General features: G+C 36.7%; 1 protein-coding gene and 1 long non-coding RNA gene across 2 annotated transcripts; both read left to right on the forward strand.

Moving 5' to 3' along the window:
* The first annotated feature begins 1441 nt into the window (after positions 1-1441).
* Positions 1442-26410, forward strand: LOC149828034 (UDP-rhamnose/UDP-galactose transporter 1-like). Its single transcript, XM_090019825.1, has 5 exons — positions 1442-1824; positions 1963-2147; positions 2249-2449; positions 25397-25558; positions 25741-26410. The coding sequence occupies exons 1-5, from the start codon at positions 1692-1694 to the stop codon at positions 26095-26097; spliced, it is 1038 nt and encodes a 345-aa protein (XP_089875951.1). The 5' UTR covers positions 1442-1691; the 3' UTR covers positions 26098-26410.
* LOC149828035 (uncharacterized) lies at positions 7441-8017 on the forward strand. The gene is made up of 2 exons (XR_016435014.1): positions 7441-7519; positions 7807-8017. It is a non-coding gene; the product is annotated as an uncharacterized LOC149828035 (long non-coding RNA).
* Positions 26411-27223: the final 813 nt, after the last annotated feature.

Here is a 27223-nt window from a genome sequence, read left to right on the forward strand (position 1 = left end):
GAGTCTGGATCGGGTGCAATATGATTGCACAAAAAATCGTGCATTTAAGCACTCGATCACCCTCCATCAGGTCTTGGGCCTCATACCTGACGGGCCCTGGCCCCAAGATGGAGGGTGATCAGGTATTTAATAACCAAATATTGTGAAATCTTTTCATGTTAAGGAAGCTCGAGTAGCTAACCGACGAGCTTCGAGGGGTCGGATGGCCCCTCGGTTTCACCATTTTTTTGTTTTGCAATAATGTCATTGTTTTGTAAACGTGTTTGACTCCCGCAGTTATTAATAAAAAGTTTAACGTCCATTGTACGGAAAAGTGGCTAAGTTGTCTGATGTAATAACTTACAAGTAATTTTCTTTAAGGGGAGGAGTTGGGTTTTATTCCTCCCCTCTGTCATCCCCCATCTTCTTACCCTTCTTTGGGATTTGATTGATGCAAGTCGTTTGGATCAAACAGGACATGTGATCTGCAACGTTCATTTAGTGAAGATCGATATTTAAGTCATTGAAATCCAACTAGTATACAGGATTTTTTTTGCGATTCATAAATCAACTATTAATAAAGAACAAAATTTTTGCGATTTAAAAATTCATAATTTTTCTTAAAAAAATACAATCTAATGGTCAATTCTTATTAATAGACCATGCTCAATCCATCTATAAGGTCAAATTTGATGACATAAGATTGATAAGATTAGATTGAAGAGGGGTATGAACATGGGGATGACATAAGGGATGAGTGAAACCGACAATGATGTTGCAGCTTGAGGACCGTCGGTAGACAGTGATGTCTAGTCTAAGGCGTCCTTGGGCAAAATGTCTCTTGGCCCCCTCCTTCCCATTGGGCCGTTTCACATGTAAATATTTGGCGGCTCGCAGTCTAGTTGAACAAATTTATTTACAAAGCAAACAAAATAATTAATTTGTATGTTTGTTATTTAATTTTAGTAAATATTTAAATGTATGATATTCATGTATAGATATTTTTATGTTAAATTTAGCTAAATAGGAATCGTACTTGGTAATTATTTAATTTTTGTAAAATGAATTTATAATTCATATGTTTATAATTGAATTTTAATAAATTTAATAAAAAACCTTGACTCGCCCAAGTTACCGAGTTGACTCATCCGAATCACCAAACCTATTGCAGCCGATCCGATACTGAGAGTTTCGGAGAATGCCAACCATACTTCTTGCATCATCCTCACTCTGAGTGACCCTGTACCTGAAAAACAATAGAAGTTTTTCTGTTTCATGTTAACTGTTTTACTTGGCATGAACTGAAATAAAAGAAAATCAACTGCTCTCTTTTCTACATTATTTTAATATAAAAATGGGAGAGAAGTGAAGGGCTGTGATGGTTTTCACTGAATTATTCTTAGAAACATTTTGATTTCGCCTACAAACCATGAATTGTCAATAATAAAAAATACTCCTGTAGAACGGAGAGAGATAAAAAGGGGAGAGAGGGAGAGGGTGAGAGGACTCTTCTTGCTTCTTCTTCCTTTTCATCCCCCTCTTTCTCTTGCTCTCCTTGGTACGTCAAGGGTTGATGCTCCAGAGCGAGCGCAAGAGGGGAGAGCAAGCAAAGTGCAAAAAGGGGAGAAACGAGAAAAGCCTATCCTACGCCTTTGCTGATTTCCGGTTCGATTGCTTGCTCTTTCGGAATTCACCGTGGTGGTCTGCCGGCCATGGAAGCCGATCAGAAGAAGACGTCGTCGGTCTCCGATGTGGGGGCATGGGCCATGAATGTGGTGAGTTCAGTGGGCATCATCATGGCCAACAAGCAATTGATGTCCCGCAGCGGATACGCCTTCTACTTCGGTAACTACCCCCTCCTTGTCTTCTCCCACTATCAAAATTTTCTTCTCAGATCTGCCTTCTTCGATCCGATTGAAAAGAAGAGCTGTGGATCTCCTGCCTTTTGGTGACGAATGGTTCTCCCCCCTTCTTCTCTTGCAGCCACATCTCTCACGGGATTCCACTTTGCGGTGACGGCGTTGGTGGGATTCGTCTCCAACGTCACCGGCTACTCTGCGTCCAAGCACGTGCCCTTCTGGGAGCTCCTTTGGTTCTCGATCGTTGCTAACATGTCGATCGCCGGGATGAACTTCAGCCTTATGCTCAATTCCGTTGGTTTCTACCAGGTATTCCCTTATTCCTTCTCTCTCTTTGCTCGACGAATTCGCTTCTTGATGGACCGGATCTGATGAGTCCCCCCCCCCCCCCCTCTCTGTGATGCATGCAGATATCGAAGTTGAGCATGATCCCGGTGGTTTGTGTGATGGAGTGGATCCTGCATAACAAGAGCTACACGAGGGAGGTCAAGATGGCCGTCTTCGTGGTGGTGTTGGGCGTTGGGGTGTGCACCGTCACTGACGTCAAGGTGAACGCTAAAGGGTTCCTCTGTGCCTGCATTGCCGTCTTGTCCACCTCCCTACAGCAAATTGTGAGCTTTTCTTTTCTCCCTCTTCCTTTTCCTGGATTCCTTCTGCATATATCCAATTCTGATGCTAAACGCCCCTCTATGGTGGCTTCTCAGAACTCTTTTCCTCTCTATTTGTGACCTTTGTTTCCGCTACGTTCCGATACATGTATTCTGCTTCGAATGCTGCCTCGTGTGAGCTCGGAATGATTGGAAATTGATGTGATTGGATGGTTAGGCATGATCGACGCTTCTTTTCATGTTGTGATTTGCTGAATTCACGTCCAGTCAATTTCACCGAGTGTTGCTTTACTCTAAAAAATCCGGTTTGCTGTTCTGTTGGGACATGTGTTGTTCTCATGATATTTTATGTTTGGCCTCTAATAATTGCAGTTTCATGGTTGAGAATTGCTCACCACTGGTGGGTGTTGTGCAGTCGATTCGTGCTGGTGTTATACCTTATCTGCGACTGAGCAGTGCTCCTCTCTCTCTCTCTCTCTCGTTAATTATGACATTGAGGAGAATGATGTTCTGTGCTTGTGCCTTCAATTCCTTTTTTCTTCTGACTGGATGAAGGCAAATACTATGTTTCCCTTATTTTCTGTTTGGGGGAGTTCCGTATAAATCTTTGGCATCTGAATATGTGGAATTTTTGAAGCATTTTTTCTTTTGTTGGATCTGATTTCAATTTTTAGTCTTATGACAAAGATTGTGTGGCCCTTCACTCAGCGGCACCATTGGGTATCACACTACTCATTTTCGCCTAACTTTTCATGTTTCTCTATTGAAATCCATTTAGGCTCTGTTTGGGATCTGGAGATGGGAGGGGAGATTGGGATTTAGTAAATCCCACCTACACGACCTACCAAAGCTGCTGTTTGGAAGCTTGGATTTTGGTGATGAAAGTGGTGTTGGCCCAGGAGTGGAGATGACCTCCTGTGTCCCCATTTCAACTACATCCTGTAAAGCATGTAGTTGACAACTCCACTCCTATCACCCATTTTGCTCTCCACTCCCATCACCCTTCTCATCTACGGCTCCCTAAGGGTGCCTTAGTGCACATGTGCTTGCAATACTTTGGACAGCAGATCAATGTGTGTTCTAAGTCCTTAGTTGTCATAGGTGCTAGGAGGAGCCTAGGCGGGGCCTAAAAATAAAAAAAAATCATAAAAAACATAATAAGAAACATGTATATTGTCTTCTCTTTCTTCTTCTTCTTCTTATCCTCCTCGAAGAAGAAAACAAATGATATGTCTTAAAAAAAAAGCCTAAGCGGTGACAGCCTAGGTGGCGCCTGTAAAGAAGCACTCGAATATTGGTAACAATCAAGTCTATTAAGGACTTGATAAGAGTAATCACTCACAAAGTGCACTAAGGGACATAAATATCACAAAATGCACTAAGGCACACATAAAAATATCAACTTTTTGTTAGGAAGAATGCTCTAAAAAAGCATAAAATACAAAGGAGCATCAACCCATTATTTATACACTAGAGATGGCTGGCTAGCCGTTGGGCCAGCTTCCAATGGCTCTAAATAGAGCTGTTGAGAGCTGCTTAACGGCTAGTCAACCTGGTCAAAAAGGAGAAAAAATAAAAAGGAAGAGAAATAAAAAATAAAATTACAAAAAAAGGATAAGATTACAACCACCTATATACGAAATATATTTGAGAATATATTTATACTGTCAAGCGTATACTATGTACAAGAAATGACATGAAATTCTAACAGCACCTAGGCGGCAATATAGGGCCTCACCGCCCAGACCTGGTCGCCCAGGCGGTGGGGCTGCACCTAGGTCACCTAGGCGGCGCCGCCCTTGACAACTAAGTCTAAGTCATGGTCTGGTATCTATATCTTTCTTTGTTTTATTGACATGGCTTCATGTCTTCTGTACCTAACTTTGAAGCATACTTTTCATTGTGAAGTCCCCAATATTTGGTGCAGGGAATTAGCCTTCTTATACTGTAGTCTTTTCACTTTATCCCGGTTCTCTGATTACCTGTTGGATGCTTTCATCCTATTGAATGGTACTGACTTGAGTTGTGCTTTTAACATAGCTGTCAGCTTGGAAAGCTGAAATGCAGCGGTTGATGCAGGTCTGCATTTTGTTTCCATGATGGTGCCAAACTGGTCCCAACTGAACCAATTTTCTGATCTCCTGATGATTACTTTCATTCTATTGAATAATACCATCTTGAGTTATGCTGTTACCTAGCTGTCAGTTTGGAAAGCTTATTTGTGTCCTTCACCCAGGTCTGTATTTTGTGTTCAAGATCTCAACCAGTTTGGTTGCCAACCTAGTTTTTACCAGCTTATAAATGGAATGGAGGCAGGTTGCTTTTTCATCAGCAGTGGCGGGTTGGTAATGGTGGGAAGGCTGCCACATGCCATGGATGGCACTATCTTCGCCATTCTGGCCATCACCTTGTCAAAAGATGGCTTGATAAAGCTGACTGATGGTTTTTTGGGTTTCGTTCATATAGGAAGTTATTACTCTCCATACCAAGGTTGTTAAATGCGATGAGGCGAAGCGAGGCGTTGAGCATGTTATGAAGCGAGGCGTAAGCCTCGAGGCGTTGAAGCGTAAGCTTCATGATCAAAATAATAAAATATATAATATTAATAAAATAGCACTGGTAAATGGTTTTTTAATATAAACATACATATATGAGTTTGTTTGATGGTTGATTTAGTAAATATAAGGTTTTTGAAGGACTTGAAAAATAAATAGCTCCCAATTTTTTAAATTATAACCTTGAATTTGTTTCCATCAAAAACGGCCTAAACAAAAAAAAAATCTTAGTGATGCATATAAATATTTTTTTCTTGGACATATCAAATGCATACATGCAATAGAACTATCATGAAACTATAGTTTTTCAGCAATGCACTTTTGCGCACATCTCTTACTTATATACAGGTATATGCAAATTTAAGTTAGTTATACTAATGCAAGATTTTTAGTGGTTTACCACCACGTAATTAATCGGGAGCTATTAATGCTATTGAAACTTGCATCAAACATTTAGCTGAAATCATAGTGAGGGCAATCCAAACAGTGTTATATTTGAAATTATTTTAGATAATTATGTATTCAAAGCAATTCCAGAACGCTTCAGGTACTGAGTGTGCGCCTCGCCTGTGAGGCGTACGCTTCAAGTACTGAGGCGTACGCCTCTCACAACACTGCTCCATACATCCAAAAGTTGAGGATGTCTGTCAACCAAGAAGCATTTAAATCAAACTAGGTTAGATTGGATTCTACATCTCTGATAACAGATAATTGAGTTTACGCAACTTAAATGGTCCTCGTAATGTTTACATTCCATCTGATTCATGTTATCATCAGGAATTTTAGGACTTATGATATGAATTCATTCAGGTGATTTAGATGGTTGTGTGGTATGCACCCTCACCATCCATCTTTTGGCTTCTTATGGTTGTGTCAACTTTTATTTTGGTTAGGATATGTTAAAAACTTAAAATGCAGTCATATATAGTTATATATATGTGTGTGTGTATATGTATATATATATATATATATCTTAAATGTAAATTGTATTGCCCCCTCAAGGGTATTTTGGTCATTTCACTCTTGTAATAGGTTCTGTCCTTTAGGGACAGTTTTTTTGTTTTTTATTTTATTTTTATTGTATTGGTCTTTTTATTAAAGACCAAGGCCTCTTTGGTCTTTGTCCATGGAGTTGTTGGGGAGCATCCCAACGGCTATATTTATAGCTGTCGGGAGCTCCTTAGGCCTCATTACTTGTATATAAGGGACCTCTTGTTCCCTCCTTTTGTAATGCTTATCTAAAGCATTTTGTTATTCAATAATCATTTATATTTTAACTCCATGTTTCTCTTTTTGGCTCTTTGAAGCCATATATGCACTTTGTGCTTGTGTATTGCCTTAGTGCCTTTGTATTATCCCTTAGTGGATTTATATTTGTGCTTATGCTCATTGTACTTTCGCTTTCTGCAAGGACCTTGGAACAAGTTGTTTGTGGTGATCAAGGATCGTGTGCTTGTGAAAATTGTGGTGGACGTGCCTTTGCCATCTTCTTCTCTCTCTCTCTCTCTCTCTCATCTTCAAGTGTGGAGTATGATTCTAAGATAGTTCCTTTCTTCAAACTACATGATATGGGTTACCACCATAACAGATAATCTCAAGGGAAAAAAAACTTTGGGGTTATGTGATGGGCATGGTTTTCAAGCCGCAATTAAAACTTATTAAGCTTAAAAGGAGATCAAGAAAAAGCTCTTGAAGGAGATGATTGTGCTAAAGCCATTCATGACTATCAATTCAAAGTAGAAGATTGGGAGAGCAATCATGTGAAGATTCTTGCATGGTTTATGAACAACGTTGATATTAAAATATGTGCCAGCATTGCTAAATTTAGAAAGACAAACGAGACTTGGTTATTTATGAAAGGCATGTATGCTCAAAAGGATCTTGCGAGACCATACTTATTGCAAGAAAATGTTAGAACCACTAAGAAAGGAGATATGAGTGTCCGTGATTACTTTAGTGCCTTATCCCCTCTATGGGATAAGTTAGCACTTCTTGAACCCAAATGGGTTGTCACAAAAAATGTGGAACTAAGGCGTGATCGAATAGAAAAAGAACACTTTTTCCAATTTTTGCATTGTCTACGTCCTGAATATGAACAAGTTCAGTCCTCCTTTCTCCATAGATTTTTTCCATTACCACTAGAGGATGCCATTGCCTAAATTTGCCAAGAAGAAACTCATCTTAGCATGTCAAGAGGATGAGATGAAGTGTTGGCGGTGTGTAGGCCCAACAACAATGTAAGGGACCTACAAGCCTAAACCCTTTGGGAGACAAAATAATTGTGGAAGTAGTAGAAGGATTATTTGTCACTTGTAATGAACCGAGTCATATTAAACTGGCTTGTCCAAAGCTTAAGAATAAGGTTGCTTTCGTGGGCGAATCCACACCTAAGAAGGAAGATGCAAGCAAAAGTTGAGGAGATTTCAAAGAAACTATTTCTCATCAAACTAAGGCACTTTAATAACTACTCAAATCTTCATCTCCATCAGTGTCATTATAGATTCTTCTTCTCCTTAAGGTATGTGCTCTTAGATTCTCGACTCAGGGGCCTCCTTTCATATGACTTCACATGAGAACACTCTTTCCGATATATGCACTAACTCAAATCTATCCTATGTTTCCACTGTCGATGAGACCTCTTTAAAAATTAATAGTATTGGAACCTTGGATTCTATAACCTCTCAACATTTTTTTGTTCCAAAAATTAAAATTGTTCCTAAACTTAACTTATTTTTTTTTTCAGTTTCTCAAACTTTTGACCATGGATGTAAAATCTCTTTCTCATCTAAGGATTGTTCCGTGCAGGTTCTCCAGTTTGGAAAGCTGATTGGGCAAGGTCATAGAAGAGATATTTATTACATGGTTTTTTGTCTCTTCCTTCCAAGTCATTTTGTAATTATGTCCAAGAAAAAGACTTAGAAACTTGGCATAAAAGACTTGAATATCTAATTTTTTCAAAGATGTATCTTTTCCCATTTGCAGAAACTTTTTAGAATGAAAAGAATATTATTTTTAAGGATAGTATCCGTGGAAAAATGAAATCTATCACTTTTCTTCATATAACTTTTGCTTCAAAAAGACCTTTTGAATTGGTGCACTCAGATGTATGGGGTCCTTCTCTGGTCATATCAAAGGGTGGTTATTCATGTTATGTTGTATTCATTGATGACTTTACTAGATATGCTTGGGTCTACTTCCTTAACTTCAAACTAGATGTCTTCCTTTTTTAAAGAATTTCACGTGATGATCAAAAATCAATTTCAAAGTGATATTTTCATTCTCAGATTTGATTTGGATGGTGAATATATGTCAAATGATTTTTAAAATTATTTAAAGCAAAATGAAATTAGTTCATCAAAGATCTTGTCTTAGAACTCCTCAACAAAATGGGTTGGCAGAAATAAAACATAGACATATCATGAAAAGTGCAAGAACCTTACTCATTTCTAAAGATATTCCAATTTTTTTTGGGGCCAAAGTTGTTTTGACTTCAACATATTTAATAAATAGAATGCCTTCATCTTTGCAAAATGTTTTCCCATTCAAAAATTTGTTTAAAATAACATCCAATTTCAAATGATTACGGATTTTTGGTTGTAAGTGTTTTGTGCTTTCTCACAAAAATAATAAACTATCATCAAAGGCTATTGAATATGTTTTTATTGGGTATGGAGAAAATAAAAAGGTTATCCATGTTTTGATTCTAAAAACAATAAACTTTATGTTTCTAAAAATAAAAATGGTTTTGATAAAGGAATAAATAAGTAGACTACACTTTCTTGTTTGCTTATGACAATTTAGTTGATAACTCTTTTCAAAATATACAAGTCTATAACCGACGTGAAGAAAGAAATCAACAATTTACTTATGAAAAATATTCCCAATGCCTTAGTGCCTTTGTATTATCCCTTAGTGGATTTATGTTTATGCTTGTGCACATTGTACTTTCACTTTTCGCTTGTTTCATTACATGTGACTTTAAGGTTTTTGAAATAATACTGTAATGAATCCCCAAGGGTTTAAATATAGAATGCCTACTATAGGCAAGAGTACAAGAACAACCCACAAAGGGGCACTCATAAAGCCAACACAAGAATACAATCTTTAAAAATAATCTTTATTTATCAAATATGCATTAGGAAAATACATATCTAATGAGACAAGAGGTCCCTATTTATATACAACCAAGAAGGCCAAGAGGACCCATATAGCTGTTGGGAGAGGCTCCAACAACTAGCTATTGGAAATTCTCAACTATATTCACTAAAAGACAAAATTGAATATAGTTGTTGGAGATTCTCAACAACTATATTGACTGAAAGAAAAAATTGCCCTTTACAATAGTATAAAGGATATAATAAAAATAAAATAAAAAAGATGTCAGTTTTGCTTCCAAAGGGCCGACCTTATTATATGTACAAAATTACCATTATACCCCTAATGGGTAGAGCCTATTACATGTACAAAATTACCATAATACCCCTAGAGGGTATTATCTATTACAAAGAAGAAAAGCATATATATATATGTGTGTGTGTGTGTGTATGTGTGGGGGGGGGGGAATGAAAACCTTCCTAATAAAAACGGTCCCAAACCTACCAAATGAAATTTTTTTGGTGTTTTTTTCAAAATTCTGACCATACAGATGTGTTCAGCATGATTGATTTATTAGAAATCGATACTTGGATAATGAATTTTGGATAGAAAAAATGGTATTTGGAGCCTCAAAAATTTATGAAAATTATATGTCTTTGATTTTTGAAACTTATAAAAACCTATCCATGCATAAGAATCAAATTCTCCAAGAACTAGTTCCTATAAAAACAAACATATAGATTACATCTGTATGGTTGGAATTTTGAAAAAAATACCAAAAATCCAATAAAACATCCATTTGAGAGGTCTGAGATAGTTTTTCATTAGGGAGGTTTTCAAAATCATATATATATATATATATATATATATATATATATATATATATATATATATATATATATATATATATTATAACACCCCCCTCAAACTCATGGGGGTGACAACCAAGAGTTTTCCTAGAAGGAAGTGGAATCTTGAAGGTTCTTCTATGTGAGCTCTCAAGTTTTCTAGCAATTGCCTCAACCACACTAGTTTAGAAGTCGTAGTGACTATGACACAATATTCGACTTCTGTACAGGATAGGGACATCTGTTTTTTTTTTTCATTTTCAGGATATCAAGGAATCACCTATAAAAACACAAAATCTAGTGGTTGAGCGTCAATCATTTACATTTTCTACCCAATCAAAGTCGGAATATGCAATAACATCTAACGGGAAAAAAGATAATAAAAATAAACCATGATTAATAGTATTTTTAACATATGTAATTATTCTCATTACAACACTCATATGTACTGTAGGGGAATGTTGGAATTAACTAGCAGTACGAATAACATGCAGGATGAGTAATAGAAAGGTAAGTTAAGGCCCCAATCATTTAACGGTACGGAGTTAGATCTTTCACAGGTTTATTTTTGCATCGATGACCTCTGGCCTATAAACTCGCTTCTCATCAATAAACTCGATCTTTCTATTATCTCCGCTACATACTTAGTTTGAGGCAAAAAATACCCGCGAGTGAATAAGCTACTTCAATTCCAAGAAAATAACGAAGAAAACCAAGATTTGTCATATCAAAGTTGACCTTAAGAACATCTTTGATATGACACTCCCAATTTATCACCGCTTGTGATAATCATATCGTCCACATAGAGGAGTAGAATGACTATACCTGCATCAGAAGACGTAACAAACATTATAGTATCAGTGTAATAAGATTTAAAGCATAGTTGAACCATCACATTGCTAAAATGATCATAGCAAGCCTTAGGGGTTTGTTTCAAATCATACAAAGCCTTTCGCAAGCGAAGAACTTTTTCATATGTAAGATCTAATCTAGGAGGAGGTTCCATATAGACTTCTTTATTAAGACTTATATTAAGAAATGTATTTTAACATCCATTTAAAAGATAAGTCATTTTCTAATACACACTATATTAATGAGAGTTCTAACTGTGTTCATCCTAGCTACCTGGGCAAAAGTTTCTTCATAATCTATTTCATATTATTGGTACCACCCTTTAGTCAGTAGCTTAGTCTTATATTTTTCTAATATTCCATCAATCTTGGTTTTAATTTTGTAAACCCATCTACATCCTATAGTTTTCTTTAGTTTTCTTTCCTATAGATAAAGATTGAATCTCTCAAGTTTTTGCTTTTTCTAAAGCTTCTAATTCACTATTCTTAGTTGTAATCCACTCTTGATGATTTTTAGCCTCATTATAGGAAGATGGTTTTACGTAGGAATGAAGGATCATAAGACATGCTCTATAGTTAGGTTCAAATGATTTATAGGATACAAACCTACTAGGTGCTTTAGATATCCTCGTAGATCTTCTAATACTAAATTAGTCTATATATTGACTTTGAAAATACCTTTCTAATGCACATGGAGGATGGTCTTGCATTTCATTGACGTTCAACTATATTATTTGGATTATTATTGTTATTCTCATGTGCATCATGAGTCATCATTGTCACTCTCATGCACATCATGAATATCATTGTTATCGTCCATATTATCATCAATAATATGATTAACATTATCATGCTCTTTAATTAAATCAAACAAGAATGAGTATTCACAATGTTTCTTAAACTCAATTTTATCAAAACCATTTTCCTTTTCAAGAAAAGTCACATTTCTTGAAATATAAAGTTTGCCCTTTTTCTATATCATAACACCTATATCCTTTTTGGTTTTCGGCATAACCTGCGAAAACACAAGGAATGACTTTGGTCAGAAACTTATCATTTTTGTTAGTAAGGACAAAACATTTACAATCAAAGATTCTCAACCTTTTATAATCGGGAGAAATTTTAAACAAATTTTCTATAGGAGAAATATTTTCAAGAATAGTTGAAGGCATTATATTAATTAAATAGACCGCTGTAAGGGTGACTTTGACCCAAAAATTTTTTGGCACATTTTTGGATATGAGAAGAGTCCTAGTTATTTTAATAATATGCCAATCTTTTCTTTTGGCTAAACTATTTTGTTGTGGGGTATATGGGCAAGATTTTTGGTTAATGATTTCATGATGGTCAAGATAATCATTTGATAAGAATTCTCTTTCGGAATCAGATCTAAGAATTTTAATAGTAGCTTTAAATTAATTTTGGCATAACTATGAAATTTTTAAAAATAATCAAATACTTCAGATTTGAGTATATGAAAGTAAATTCATGTGTGTCTTCTATAATCATTCACAAATATGACATAATATGATACTCTTCCTTTAGTCATAATCGGTGTCGGTCCTCATACATCGAATGTATTAACTCAAATGGTTATTTAGAGACAAAATGATTAGTCCCAAAAGGTAAAGATTTCATTTTTCATAGAATACGACCTTCATAAACCAAGCCTTTTCCATTACAATTTTCAAGAAAAGGAAACAAATACAATTTTGACATGCTTGGATGTCCTAATCTCCTATGCCAATTTTCTATATCCTTCTTTTCAACAAAATTACAAAAAAAATGATTAGATAATTCTAAATTATCCATATAGTAGAGATCCCTTTTCTATGACCTGACCCAATCGACTTTTCATACCGGAGATCTTGCACCAAACAACCACTAGATGAAAAAGAGATCCTATATCCATGGTCATCAATTTGTGAAACAAATAGGAGATTTAAATTCAATTTTGGTACTATGATGTTTGGTACATAAAATTTTTAATTATTTTTAGAAGAGTTTTTTAAAGTACCAAAATGTTTTGATTTTTAAGGAGGTCCCATCGGCGATTGAAACATAGGAATCATTCAGATAGTACAGATTCATTAGGAGTCATATGGAAGGAAACATCAGAATCAAGAATCGAAAGTCCTATTGGGGTCGACACATGTAGAAATGGTTGCACCGGAAAGGAAAGAGGTTTGATTTTTGAGTAGTGGCTGTAGTGCCTCTATAGGTTGAGCAAATGACATGACTCCAATACTTTTGGAGCTTTCATCTATACCACTTTTCTCGAATGATGGCCCCATAGAAGCCACTATCTTTTCTCTTCTTCTTTACGCAAAAATGACATGATTTTCTTTTTGGAATCATAGTCATTTGCATTCCTCTCAAAGTGAGGAGGCTTGTAGACTCTGTGATTTTCGGACCTTGACATAGCAAGCACCAATTCTTCATATTTGGTGGATGAAGGTTTCTTTAATCTATTCTCTTTCATAGTGGATTCTTTTAGAGTTTCAACTATGGAAGAAACACCTCTTCTATTAAAGAGGGCCAACTTGGTCCCCTCAAACTCGGGTCTAAAGCCTATTAATAAATTTGTACAAATGCTCAATTTTATTTTATTTTTTTCACTAGGCTCTAAAAGGGCTAACTTGTCCCAAAAGAGAGAAAGAGCATTGTAATATTTTCTTATGCTCATGTTTCCTTGGGTCATGGTTCTCACTTTATTTTGGAGGTTACATATATAGGTTATATCTTTTAAACAATACATATCTTGGAGAAATTTTCAAGCATCACTGGCAAAATCAAATTTTGCCAAAATAGAGAACTTTATGTCAACACTATTAACGAGTCACCCAATAATTTTGGAATGACCCATCTTCCACTCTTTCCATCTCTTTTTGTAATCGACAATGGTTCTAGTCATATCATCTCCTTGAGGCGCCACTTACTTGCCATTGTCATTCTTGCTCTTTCTCGGTGGCATCCATCAAGCCTCATAAACCCTTTCCCCAAATTTGATGTTTCATTATAGATACCCACATCACATAGTTGATGTTATTGAGTCTCACGAGAATGGTGACAATGGTTTCTCGTTCCTCCTCCATATAAAAGAATATATATATATATATATATATATATATATATATATAGAGAGAGAGAGAGAGAGAGAGAGAGATGAACATATTAAGCCCCATTTCTCGTTTTGCCCCATAGGTTTTAAGTGTTTTATGATAGATCTGGACCATTAGATGTGTTTAACATACTCGATTTAGTAGGAATCGACTCTTGGATCATGTTTTTTTGACGAAAAAAACATATTTTTATGTGCCGAGAAAAACTGGTACCTTCATTGCCATTGATTTTGGATCACCGGAAAAACCTGTATACAGGTCAAATTCCAGTGATCCAAAATCCGGTTCCCACTAAACAAAACCTATATATCACATCTATGGTGTTAGAAGTGAAAAAAAAATTAAAAATATGATTTTTGAAGGGGCCTAACAAGACCTAACAAAAAAGGGGGCCTAAGAAATGCATTATATATATAGTTACTAGAACATGAGAACTGAAAATATGAGAACTAATGTGTGAACCGTAATTTTTATGAATTTTTTATTCTTTTCTCTTAAATCTAACTGTACGGATGTGATCTACATGCTTGGTTTCATAAGAATACACTCTTGAATCATCTGATTTTGATGCATAAATGAGATTTTTTTAAGGCTTTAAAATCAATGGCTCATATTCTTCATAAATATTCAAGCATTCAAAAATCATATTTTTTCATAACAAATACAATCCAATGGTTGATTCCTATCAAATTCATCATGCCAAGCGCATCCACATGGTTGGATTTGCAAAAAAAGTGTTGGAAATGCCCATATTTTTAGTTCTCATATTTTGGTTCTCATATTTCAGTTCTCACATTCTAGTGATTATATATGTATAGATGGAGAGAGAGATAATAATAAAAGCAGAGTTTTTTTGGACTCCACGATCTCACGTCCACATGAACAAAAGCTTTACAAGAATCACTATTTTGCAGGCTCTGATACCATGTAATGAATCCTCAAGGATTAAAATATAGAATACCTACTATAGGCAAGAGCACAAGAACCCACAAAGGGGGTACTCACAAATCCAACAGAAGAACACAATCTTTAAAAGTAATTTTTATTTGTCAAATATGCAATAAGAAAATGCATAACATTTAATGGGACTATAATCAAGCCTTAAGTGTACAAGAGATGCCACAAAGGGCTAGTGCACAATCACACAAATCCAAAGCCGCTAATGGGCAAGATACAAAGAGCCAACTAAGGGCTTAAGCACAAGATCACGACACAAAAACATAAAAATAAATAATGTATTTATTAAGAGAGTGCTAAAAAGGGTAAGGAAGAGAGGGGCAATGCCCCTATTTATACACAATGGAGGACCAAGGGAAGACTCCCATAGAATCGTTGGGAGCCCCCCAACGGTCATATTTATGAGTGTTGGGGAGGGTCCCAATGAATCTATCTTGAGGGTCCAAAAACACTTGGTTATTAAGTGAAAAAAAGGAAAATAAAATAAAATAAAGATTACAAAACAGTCCCTAGTGGACTGACCTAATTACATAGGATAAAAGACAAAAATACCCCTAAGGGTTATGACAATTTATATATATATATATATATATATATATATATATATATTAACAGGGACAAGAGGACCCTATTTATGTACAAAAAAGAGGGTCAAGAGGACCAGATAGCTGTTGGGAAAGGCTCTAACAACTAGAAATATAGCTGTTGGAGATTCCCAACAACTATATTCACTAAAAGACAACTGAATATAGCTGTTGGAGATTCCCAACATCTATATTGACTAAAAGACAAAACTGTCCTTTACAAAAGTGTAAAGGACATAATAAAAAAAAAGAAGAAGTCAGTTCTGCCCCTAAAGGGCAGAGCCTATTACATATACAGAATTACCATTCTGCCCCTAATGAGCATAGCCTATTACATGTACAAGATTATCACAATACCCCTAGAGGCTATTACAAAGAAGAAAAACATATATATATATATATATATATATATATATTCTAACAAATACATCATAACCTAATTCAACCTTTGATTCCATGATGCACTTTCACAACATAGCTTGTTCAGATGTCACAGTACACTAAGATCTTTGGGTTATATGTCTGTGATCAGCTCTAACAAAACAGTCATGTTTCTTACATTAATTAAACTACGCATCGACAAGAAATTTATACATGGCATCAATGTTCTTAAGAGATACATATGGACAAAAAAATATTTATGATCCTTTCTTTGCTTGCCCAGAGTTGTATATATTCTTGATAAGTGGAAGCATGTAACTAATACATCTAACCAAGGCAAGGCTTCTTTACCGTTCTTTAATCTAGAGGGTTCCATCTTTTCAGTGTTTTCTGTCATCTAAAACACTTTCTATGTCGGTGGCTTTTTATATTTTTCATTGTTTAATTATCTTCATGTGGCTTATGCCCCCTTACATGGGCTGTACAGGTTCTTCATTTCTTTGAATGAGCAACTACATATCTATTCTCCTCTTCTTTGACATTTGAAATAATAATCAAGTGCATGTGAGCAATGTTGTTGAACAAATAAAGTTGCATATCTCTAGTAGATAGGCTAGTATACAAGCCTCTGGGAATGGCAGGAAAAATTTTTTAGAACAATTTTCCACATCTGATTACTTGCTTTTGGTGACACTGTTTTCATATTTATGCGTGAGTATGCTATTTTCTTTCAAATTATCATTTGGTTTATCATCGTTTGACAATATCACAAGGTGTTAGTAACATGGTTCATCTGAGGGAAGCTGCATATGGAACTTGTACGTTTGGTTTCTGGAAGCTTTATAACTTGTTGTCCCTATAATTTTGTAAATAACACAGGCTATGTTGTTTAACCCTAAAAAGGACACATCTAATGCAAAAGCATAGCATATCAGAATGCTGCCTCAGGGTTTTTCATGTCTAAATTCATTGACTTTTTTTACTGTTTCGTAAATGATTGTTAACGTCCTCATGTACTATAAACATAAATAGTAAATGATACATATGTATAATGCATACCAACTTCATGAAAAGTTAGGGTGTATGTGAATCAATGCGGGACTAATAATTGCATTTATACAAAAATTTCATTCAACACTTGTTCTTTTTTGTACTATTTTGAACAATATGAACTGTTTTAGAGCTGAAATTACTCTGTGCGCGCTCATGTGCATGTGTGCTGTGTCTGCATGCTCACTTTACATGACACCTTGTGTTGTTTGCTTGTTTTATTTTAGCAATGTGAAATGTTATTGGGGCTGAAATTGCTCATTTGTTTTGTGTGTGTGCACGCGCGCACAAGCACACACATGTGGGCCTGTGTGTTGTGTCTGTGCACAATGACACCTTTCCTTATATGTAAAGATATCTGATTTCACTTAGCATCCATTCTCCACAACTTTGTTAAGTCATTTCAACCTTCAAATTTACTTCTGTAGTATAGGGTGATTCCACAGGTTTTTCTTTTTCTTTTTCTTTTTTTACATTCTATCAAGTTTTCTATTTCTGTATCTTGTCACATTTCCTGACTACAAGAACTTTTCCATGGAAAAATTTGCCCTATAAAGCAGGGAATGTTAGGAGAAGTGATCTTATTTTGAATAATGGTGCTTAAACTGAATTTTCCCTATGAAATGGTTAAGTTTAACAGCTGTCAAGGAGCTGGCAAAGATGTACTTAAAGTGTTGGATTTTTTGCTTGTTGACCTGAAATTTTGAATCATTGCCATTTTTTGGGGGGAGTTGAAATAGTTCATTTATTGTGATACTAATTGCTTGTTAAAGAAGACATGATATGGTTCTGGATTTACGTCTGGTACAGATCCATATCACATGTTTTAGTAATTCTAATTTGCACATGTGCACATTTTGTATTTTGTATTTATAATCAGGGACATTATCATCTATTGTATTTGTAAGTCACTGTATATTAACACAGCTTTTCTAGGTCACTATATGACCTTTCTGCGCAGCCCCTTGTCTCCCTCCTACCTTTCTGCTGATAATGAAGACGTGGCTGGAACTCTGAATTCTCACATGGTATCAGAGCCAGGTTGAATCGATCTACGCCGCCCATTGAAGGTTGGTTTCATATTTTCTCTTCTTTTTTTCTATTCCTTATTCTTCCTCTCTTATCTTCTTTTCTGTTTCACGACAGATCTGTTTTCTCTTCAGATCTGGGTCCCTTCTAATCTACCTCTCATTATATTTTCTCTTCTTTTCTTCTATTCCTTATTCTTCCTCTCTTATCTTCTTTTCTGTTTCACGATAGATCTGTTTTCTCTTCAGATCTGGGTCCCTTCTAATCTACCTCTCATTCTTCTCGTTATTTTTTCTAAAGAACAGATCTGATGTGCTGTTTTCTGTCTAAAGAACAGATCTGACGTGCTATTTTCTGTCTAAAGAACAGATCACGTCAGATCTGGTGTTGTTTTCTGTTATCACCCTTATTCTTTCTAACTAATCCTAAAATCGGATCACGTTAAATCTGTTTTGTTTTTTCTTCTCAAATCATCTTTTGTCCTTCATAATCATCTTTTATCTTGATTCATTATTTCTTCCTTTATATTTCTCATATAAACAATCTTGATTCTGCATATTATTACTGTTGGGTGGAATTTTCTCAGTTTGACGTCAATTATTTTTGTTTTGGAATCACGTCATCGATTATCCTGGCATATTGGATCTTCATAAAGACCTATGCTGCGGTTCTGGTACATAACCAGTAACCAGAACTCATTTTCCGCAAAAAAAAAAGGTGCGCAGCACAGGGTCCGAAATTAAAGACATCTGAAAGTTTCTCTTCTCTCTTTCAATCCATAATTGAAAGATATAGATTCGTCCTCTACTCATTCTGGTCTTTCCTCTAGCTTTTTGAGTCAACTTGTCTATGAAAAACTCAACTATTCAAATTTCTTGACCTGAAAAAGACAAATAATTTCCTTCATACAAAGCCAAGATCTTTCTGGGTACCTAGATGGATCAATTTCAGGCCTGCTTCAATTTATCACACAGGAAATACAGGATGATAAAGGGGTTGTCTCATCTTGGATTATTCAAAATCCTGACTTCACAGTTTGGATGAAAAGAGACCAAGCACTAGTCATGTACATCACTTCTACTTTATCCCAGAAAATACTAATTGCAATTCCAGACGATTGTTCAGCAACTGAACTATGGAATATGTTGCCTCAAACCTATTCTCAAATGTCGGAAGCAAAAGTTTTATATCTCAAGCGAGAATTTCAGTCATTAAAGAAGGGCACTATGTCTGTTATAGAATATCTAAACAAGGTAAAAAGTATCACAGATCAGTTGGCTCTTGTTGGATGTGCAGTCTCAGAGAGAGATAAGGTGCAACAAGTTTTAAGCGGATTGGGAGCAAATTATCATGTTCTTGTCACGTCTCTCACATGCTTACCTGTTTTACCTAGTTTTGAAGACTTACGGGCTAAACTTCTACATTATGAGATCAGTTTGAAGAACCTTTCTAATGGTGATGGTGGACAACTTGACTCACAAAATGTTTTGGCTACTGAGCTGGTTTATGGACAAGGTCGTGGTGGAGGAAATAATCATTGTGGAGGTAGAGCTCGAGGACGATATGGTGGACAAAGGGGACGTGGGTTGCTTCCTACCCCAAACATGCCTCCTAATGCTTATGTAGGAAATCCAAGAAATATTCCCACATGCTTCCTCTGTAATAAAAAGGGGCACATTAAAGCTGATTGTTGGTTCAACCCTCAGAACAAAGGCAAGAATTCTATTATTCAGTCAAACAGGCAGACTGATGGGAGTAAATCTAGTGGAGATATGCAACAACTTTTATTGGCAGCCCTTTCAAAGATGACAATAGCACAAGATGACCAGGGAGTATGGTATATAGACTCTGGGGCAGCCACCCATGTCATGGGAGATGCAGGTAAACTCTCGAACTTATCTCCTTATTTCGATAACGACATTATTGTCACTGGAGATGGAACTCAGCATTCTATTTCTTACACTGGGAATGCCATAATACCCTTCTTAAATTCATCCATAAAACTGTCCAATGTTCTACGTGCTCCTAATATAAAAAAGAACATTATTTTTGTCTCCAAACTTGTTGATACACATTCTTCTGTCGAATTTACTCTCTCTTCTGTGTATGTCAAGGACCTTCAAACGAGGGAGACGTTCGTTAAAGGGGAGCGACGAGAAAATATGTATATCTTCAAGAAAGATCCTTTTGTTCGTGTTTCTGCTCCTGTCGTCTTGAAGCCTTCGTTGGAGTTCGATGAATTCTCTTCTAAATGTCTTCTTAGTCTGTCTAAATGTAATAAGTCAAATATTTGGCATAATCGACTTGGTCACTGTAGTTTCTCTTTTGTTGAAAAGCTTGTAAGAGATAATCTTATCTCCTCATCTAGTTTGAGTCTTCCTTTTGGCAATGAGCAATTCTCAAGTTGTCAATTGTGCAAGAGTCATGTTCTTCCTTTTAATTCAATTAATAAAAGAACTTCAAGACCTTTTGAGATTATCTACTCTGATGTATGGGGTCCTGCACCTAGGGGTGGCAATCGTGTCGGGTTGGCGGGTCGACCCGACGGGTTGGCGGGTCAGCATACATCAACCCGAACCCGACCCGTTTATTAAACGGGTCGGCTGTGGCAAACACGAACCCGACCCATTTAATAAACGGGTAACCCGACACGACCCGCCAACCCATTTAATAAATGGGTTGGGTCGGGTAAACGGGTTCTCAAGTTCGCGGGTCGGGTTGGCGGGTTGACCCACCCGCCTAACCCATTTATTAAACGGGTCAACCGGGTTGGCGGGTTGGCATACCCTCAACCCGAACCCGACCTGTTTAATAAACGGGTTACGCGGGTCGACCCGTTTATTAAACGGGTTGGCTTAAGCCCAACCCGAACCCGCCTAAGAGGCGGGTTGGCGGGTCGTGTCAGGTTTAGCCACCCCTACCTGCACCTACTTGTTCTCCTTCGGGTTGCCGATACTATGTTGTTTTCATTGATAGTTATTCTCGTTATAGCTGGATATACTTTATGAAACATAAATCTGAAGTTCCTCAATTGTTTAGAATATTTCATGCCTTTGTTAAAACTCAATTTTCATCAAGTATTATGAATTTTCAGTGTGATGGGGGAGGTGAATACACTTCAAATGACTTTATTGCTTTTCTTCGAAACAATGGTATAAGTCGCAGAGTTTCCTCCTCACACACACCACAATAGAATGGTGTGGCTGAACGGAAACGCCGCCACATTGTTGAGAGTGCGGTGAGCATGTTGCATGACAGTTATATTCCTATCGAGTTATGGATAGAAGCTTTTCACTCGGCAGTTTATATTATAAATCGTTTGCTTATGGTCATTTTAGCCAATAAATCATCTTATTATACTCTTTTTGGGCAGCACCGGATTATGATAATTTACGAGTTTTTGGCTGTGTTTGTTATGTGCACATTGACAAATCATTAAAAAATAAGTTTCAGGATAAAGCTTCTAAGTGCATATTTGTGGGATATGCGAATGATTATAAGGGATATCGTTGCTACGAGCTTCTGACCAAGCGTGTTAAGATCTCTAGAAATGTGGTTTTTGATGAGTAGAATTTTGAAGATGGGCATTCTTTTCAAAATACGCGTCATTGTGTTGAAGTTTATTCTCCATGGTTGAATATCGAGTTGTTTGCTAACATCAATGGAGAGTGTTCATCTGATTTCAGTGTTTCTCCCATGCCTATTCCTGTTCTGGATGAAACCTCTTGCACAACTCAAGTTGAGATTGACAATTTGCCGCCCAAGGAGATTGAGATGTTTTCAGGACTAGTCTATACGAGAAGAGCAACAAAAACCACTCCTACCATTACTGATATGATTGTTGATGAACCTGAAAATCATTCCTCTGTCGGGAAATCTGAAAGAATTTGACACCCAATTCAGAGATGGGTTAGTTATGATAATTTCACTCTGGATTTTCAGTTATTTCTGTCACAGGTTGAAAAGCAAGATGAACCTACTACCTTCAATCAGACAGTCAAGTCACCCAAGTGGATAGAGGTAATGAATGAAGAAATAGAAGCGTTACATGAATGTCAAACATGAAAAGTTGTTCCCAGACCCAATGATAGAAATATCGTAGGGTCTAAGTGGGTTTATAAGTTCAAGGATAAACCTGATGGGAGCATTGAACGACACAAAGCAAGACTTGTTGCATGTGGTTTCACTCAAGAATATGGCCGGGATTATGGTGAGACCTTTAGTCCTGTGGTCAAGATGGGGACAATTCGTATCATATTATCTCTAGCCGTTCATCACAAATAGACATTGAGCCAGATGGATGTGAAGAATGCTTTCCTTCATGGGGCCCTTAACGAAGAAGTTTATATGTAACAACCACCTGGATATGTAGAAGGAGATCCTAACGCGTATGTCTGCAAATTGAAGAGAGCTCTTTATGGTTTAAAACAAGCATCACGGTTTTGGTTTGATAGTTTTTCTCTCAAAGTTCAAAATCTTGGTTTCTGCAGATGCACTCTTGATCACTCACTCTTTATCTTCAGGGACGAGCATACCATCACATTCTTATTGATTTATGTAGATGACATAATTATCACGGGCAACTCTTGCAGTCATATTCAGAAAGTCAATGAATTCTTAAGTCATAATTTTAAAATGAAGGACCTTGGAGAACTGAGATACTTCCTTGGAATAGAAGTTGACAGGAAAGACAATGTGTTGACCCTGACACAACATAAATATACTCTTGACTTGTTAAGTAGAGCGGGAATGAAAGATTGCAAGCCTTTAGCTACTCCGAGCGTTTTACAACAAAAGTTGAGTTCCCACGATGGAGACTTATATGATGATCCCTCCAGATACCGAAGTATAGTCGGAATGCTCCAGTATCTTACCTTCACTAGACCTGACATTGTCTATTTTGTAAATCAAGTGTCTCAATTTATGCATGAACCTCGAACTGGGCACATGGATGCAGTTAAACGAATATTGAGATACTTAAAGGGTACGGTGAGAGATGGACTTGTTTATAAGAGGAATCTTATAGATAATGGGGCTCATAAAAATTTTATCTATACAGATGCAGACTGAGCAGGAGATCTAGATGAGAGAAGGTCAGTTTCAGGCTATTGTATATTTCTTGGCAGCAACATTGTGTCTTGGAGTAGTAGAAAACAGAAGGTTGTTGCCAGATCTAGTATTGAGGCTGAATATCGTTCCATGGCAGCGGCCACAACAGAAGCTACGTGAGTTAGACACTTGCTAACAGAATTGGGAGAATCTATCTCAAGATCATCATTATTGTGTGACAATCAAAGTGCGATAAATATTTCTTTTAATCCCATCCATCATAGTCGCACCAAACATATCGAGATAGATAAACATTTTGTCAAGCAAAAGGTTGAAGAGAGAAATTGAGCCATACTATATTCGCACTGAAGATCAAGTGACTGATATGTTTACAAAAGGGTTGACAAAATATAATTTTTTGTTCTTAAAAAGCAAGTTGTCCATGATTCGAGATCATGCACAACTTGAGGGAGGCTGTTAAAGAAGATGTGATATGGTTCTGGATTTATGTCTGGTCCAGATCCATATCACATGTTTTAGTAATTCTAATTTGCACATGTGCACATTTTGTATTTTGTATTTATAATCAAGGACATTATCATCCATTGTATTTGTAAGTCACTGTATATTAACACAACTTTTCTAGGTCACGATATGACCTTTCTGCGCAGCCCCTTGTCTCCCTCCATCTACCTTTCTGCTGATAATGAAGACGTGGCTGGAACTCTGAATTCTCACATTGCTTACAGCATGTCGTATACTGCTGTGGCAGTTGTGTGCAAATTGTTTATTGTGGATTGATGTTGGACCAAGGTTGCCAGACTAGGAAGCAGAAGCGAGAAACAAGACATTTTAAAATTTGGAAGCAAGAAGCGAGAAATTAATTTAAAAGCGAAATAGGAATAAACAAGGAAGCAATATGGAAACTAAATAGAAATCAACCAGGAAGCAAATAAAAAAAGCTATTCTTATATTTCATAATTTTTTAGTGAATTAAATTTTTGTTAAAATCTAACAATGATTGGAAGCGTGAGAGGAAGCACATGAAAAACATGAAAAAAAATGTGAGAGAAACATATAGGAAGCTTGTAGGGAAGCATGACCCAAGTGTGTGCGAGGCATAAGAGAAACGTGGAAGAATCGAGTTTCCCATGAAGTTTTGAAAGCTGGGAGTATCACGCTTCCAAAGTGAGATTCTTGGAAGTGTGATTCCCACCTACCTAAGAAGATTTCGGTAACTGTGTTGGACGTTGCTGACTGTTGTTTGCTGATGCATTTCTTTTTTCCAGCCATGAACTCCAAAATTGTTCATGGACTTCCAATGAATTAGGGCGTCTTTGCGTAAATGGTGCATAGGCAGTGAAAAAGAAATGCCAAACCTGCTGCTTATCAGTATAATTGTAAATTTATGGGCATAGAGATTGGATGAGCCAGGAAATGCCAACTTCCTACCCAATCAGAAAGACTGTAATTTTTTATTTAGGATTGGTTCAAGGTGTCAGGTAATTGAAAATATTCATCCATTTTGGCACTGCTTTGCAGACTTGAGCATTTATTGGATCAGTTATACTCATGGCACTGCTGTGCACATGTTTCTAGGAGCAGTTTTCATTTATTTGCTTGTTAACAACAGTCTGTGCAATGCGGCATGTCATCCCTTATTGTAATAAAACCTGTTTTAAGATTTTGCCACGTGTTTTAAGAAAACTGTGGAGCTATTCAGTTATCCATGCTTGCAGAGGCCTTCATTCTTCTTTTTATTTTCATTGAAGCATGGATTTCATTCATTTCTTCATTGGTCTTTTGTCTTTGTGTCCATTTTGTGGTCCAGTTTAGTGAGTGGCGTGTTTTAGTTCATTTGGGCATGACAGGGGGTTATATCTGGGTTGGCCCAGGTAAAACCTGGGTTTTGAGTTGACTGCTTGGACCTGCCAGGTTCAGCAAAATATACGTCCATGTGTGATTGATTGGGTATGGAAATCTTGATCCTGTCGCTGGTTGCTTTCCAACTTGTTGGAACCAAAACTAGTAAAATGGGTTAGGCAGGGCTAGCTTCATCTTTTCACACAGTGAATTAGGAAAACAGGGTGGAACAGATTATATCAGTCCTGGATATAATACTCATGCCTGCATTATTTACACAGGTCATGTTTAGCTTTTCTCCCTGGGTGCAAAGCTAAATGATCATCCTAAATGGGTTAGGACAGATGGCCAGTTAACCATAGTAGTTGCATTCTCTGATTGTATTGGCGCTGTTTGTCCACTGCTTGTGGAAACTTGATTTTTGGTCTGTTATTGTGGACTTCTTGACAGGACTAGCTACATTCTCTGAGACATTGAATTGATACTGTTTGTCCACTGTTTATGGAAGCTCGATATTTGTTCTGTTATTGCAGACTTCTGCCTACTGACAAGGTTTTGTCTTGCAGTCAATTGGTTCTTTACAGAAAAAGTACTCAATCGGGTCTTTTGAGCTGTTAAGCAAGACTGCTCCCATCCAGGCTGTCTCACTCTTTCTGTTCGGTCCTATTGTTGACTACTTACTTAGTGGTCAATTTATTTTCAGATATCGCTTGTCTTATGGTGCCATTGTAAGCTCTCTCTCTCTCTCTCTCTCTCTCTCTCTCTCTCTATATATATATATATATATATATATATATATATATATATATATATATATATATATAAAATCTGTGTGTGTGTGTGAGAGAGAAAGTGTCTTTATTCAAACACTATTGTGACGACTAAGACCTCCATCTTCTAAAATCTGCAGTTCTTCATACTCCTTTCATGTGGCCTTGCCGTATTCTGTAACGTGAGCCAGTATCTGTGCATTGGCCGCTTCTCTGCTGTCTCATTCCAGGTGTTGGGTCACATGAAAACAGTATGTGTTCTGACCCTAGGTTGGCTGCTATTTGATTCAGAACTAACTTTGAAAAACATACTTGGCATGGCCCTTGCTATCATTGGCATGGTTGTTTATAGCTGGGCAGTTGAGAAAGAAAAACAAGCAAATGCCAAGGCTTCACAGTACAAAGAGAGCCTAACAGAAGAAGATGTGAGCCTGTTAAAGGATGGAGTTGAGAACACCCCTGTAAAAGATATCGAGCTTGGTGAAGCCAAAGCTTAGACCTACCCTACTTGTTGGCTGTGTAATCTCATTTTTTGGCGCTGCACCAAGTTGATTGATCATGGAGCAATAGTCTAGAACAGGTCCATCCCGTAAAGCCTGCCTTGAAATGCTAATTTTTTCATTGCAAAATCGAGCTTTACATGGGATCTTGGATGCTGTATAATCCCGTATTTCTATAAATCTATCCGTTCAATGTCCTTTCGTAATTCAAAATTTTTCATTGATGATGACAATAGTGATGTTTTTATTATTTATTTTGGAGCAAACAGTGCAAAGATGGAATTTTCTTAATATATTTATTTTTGTTAAAGTATTCTTCCACTTACCAATTGTTCTTTGGGAGGGATGTGAAACACAGATGACATGTATCTGTTGAGCGGCTTGAGCCAATATTACAAACAAATGTAAAAGCATGGGATTAAGCTACCAAAAGCTTCACTTGCAGTATGGAATTGATATAAAAGAATCAAAGGCCTTGTTTGGTATGTGGTTGTAGGAGACTATCCAAGGACATGGAGGCAGTTTCTGAACCAAAGACTTCCAAAAGCAATTGAGGTTTGGAGAAGGAGATTTAGAATAAAGATAAAATTAAATAGAGAAGGCTTCCAGGGTTTGCCAAACCCACTCCTTTTTTCCACTTTTGGAGTCCTTTACCGTTAAGAGGCTTTTGCCATATCCTCTTCCAGGAAAGATTCTGATGCATTTCGAACTTTCCAGCCGTGGGTCCTGCGTATCCATTGAAGAATGTATATTTGGGATTTCAAAACCTGATTCTTCCTTCTCAAACGCTGAACAAGCCAAAGATTCCATGTAGGCATCTCGATGTTCCTCATTCCCTTCTGATACATGATCGGTGTTCATAGCATAAGCTTGTAAAAGTCTATCACGGCTTTCATATTATTGTAAAGGAGATTCAAATCACAGCCATAAATCAAAGTCTATCCCTCACTGATCCTCATATGTCTATGTATATGGGTCGGTGTTAAACCCATTTGGTGCTAAATGGGTTTTTTGGGCTTTTTTCATTGTTTTTTATAGGGATCAGCTCTTGAAGCATTTGATTCCAACACATGGGTGAGTTTTTATAAAGTTCAAAAAATCAATAGTCCAAAATCTTTGTAAA

The sequence above is a fragment of the Nuphar pumila genome, chromosome 10 (genome assembly GCF_984573655.1).
Source record: "Nuphar pumila chromosome 10, dmNupPumi1.hap1.1, whole genome shotgun sequence".
Classification (NCBI taxonomy): Eukaryota; Viridiplantae; Streptophyta; class Magnoliopsida; order Nymphaeales; family Nymphaeaceae; genus Nuphar; species Nuphar pumila.

Coding starts and splice junctions, on each gene's coding strand:
- LOC149828034 (XM_090019825.1), top strand. CDS start 1,692: ATGGAAGCCGATCAGAAGAAGACGTCGTCGGTCTCCGATGTGGGGGCA. Junction 1,825..1,962: donor CGGATACGCCTTCTACTTCG/GTAACTACCCCC, acceptor CTTCTCTTGCAG/CCACATCTCTCACGGGATTC. Junction 2,148..2,248: donor ATTCCGTTGGTTTCTACCAG/GTATTCCCTTAT, acceptor TGATGCATGCAG/ATATCGAAGTTGAGCATGAT.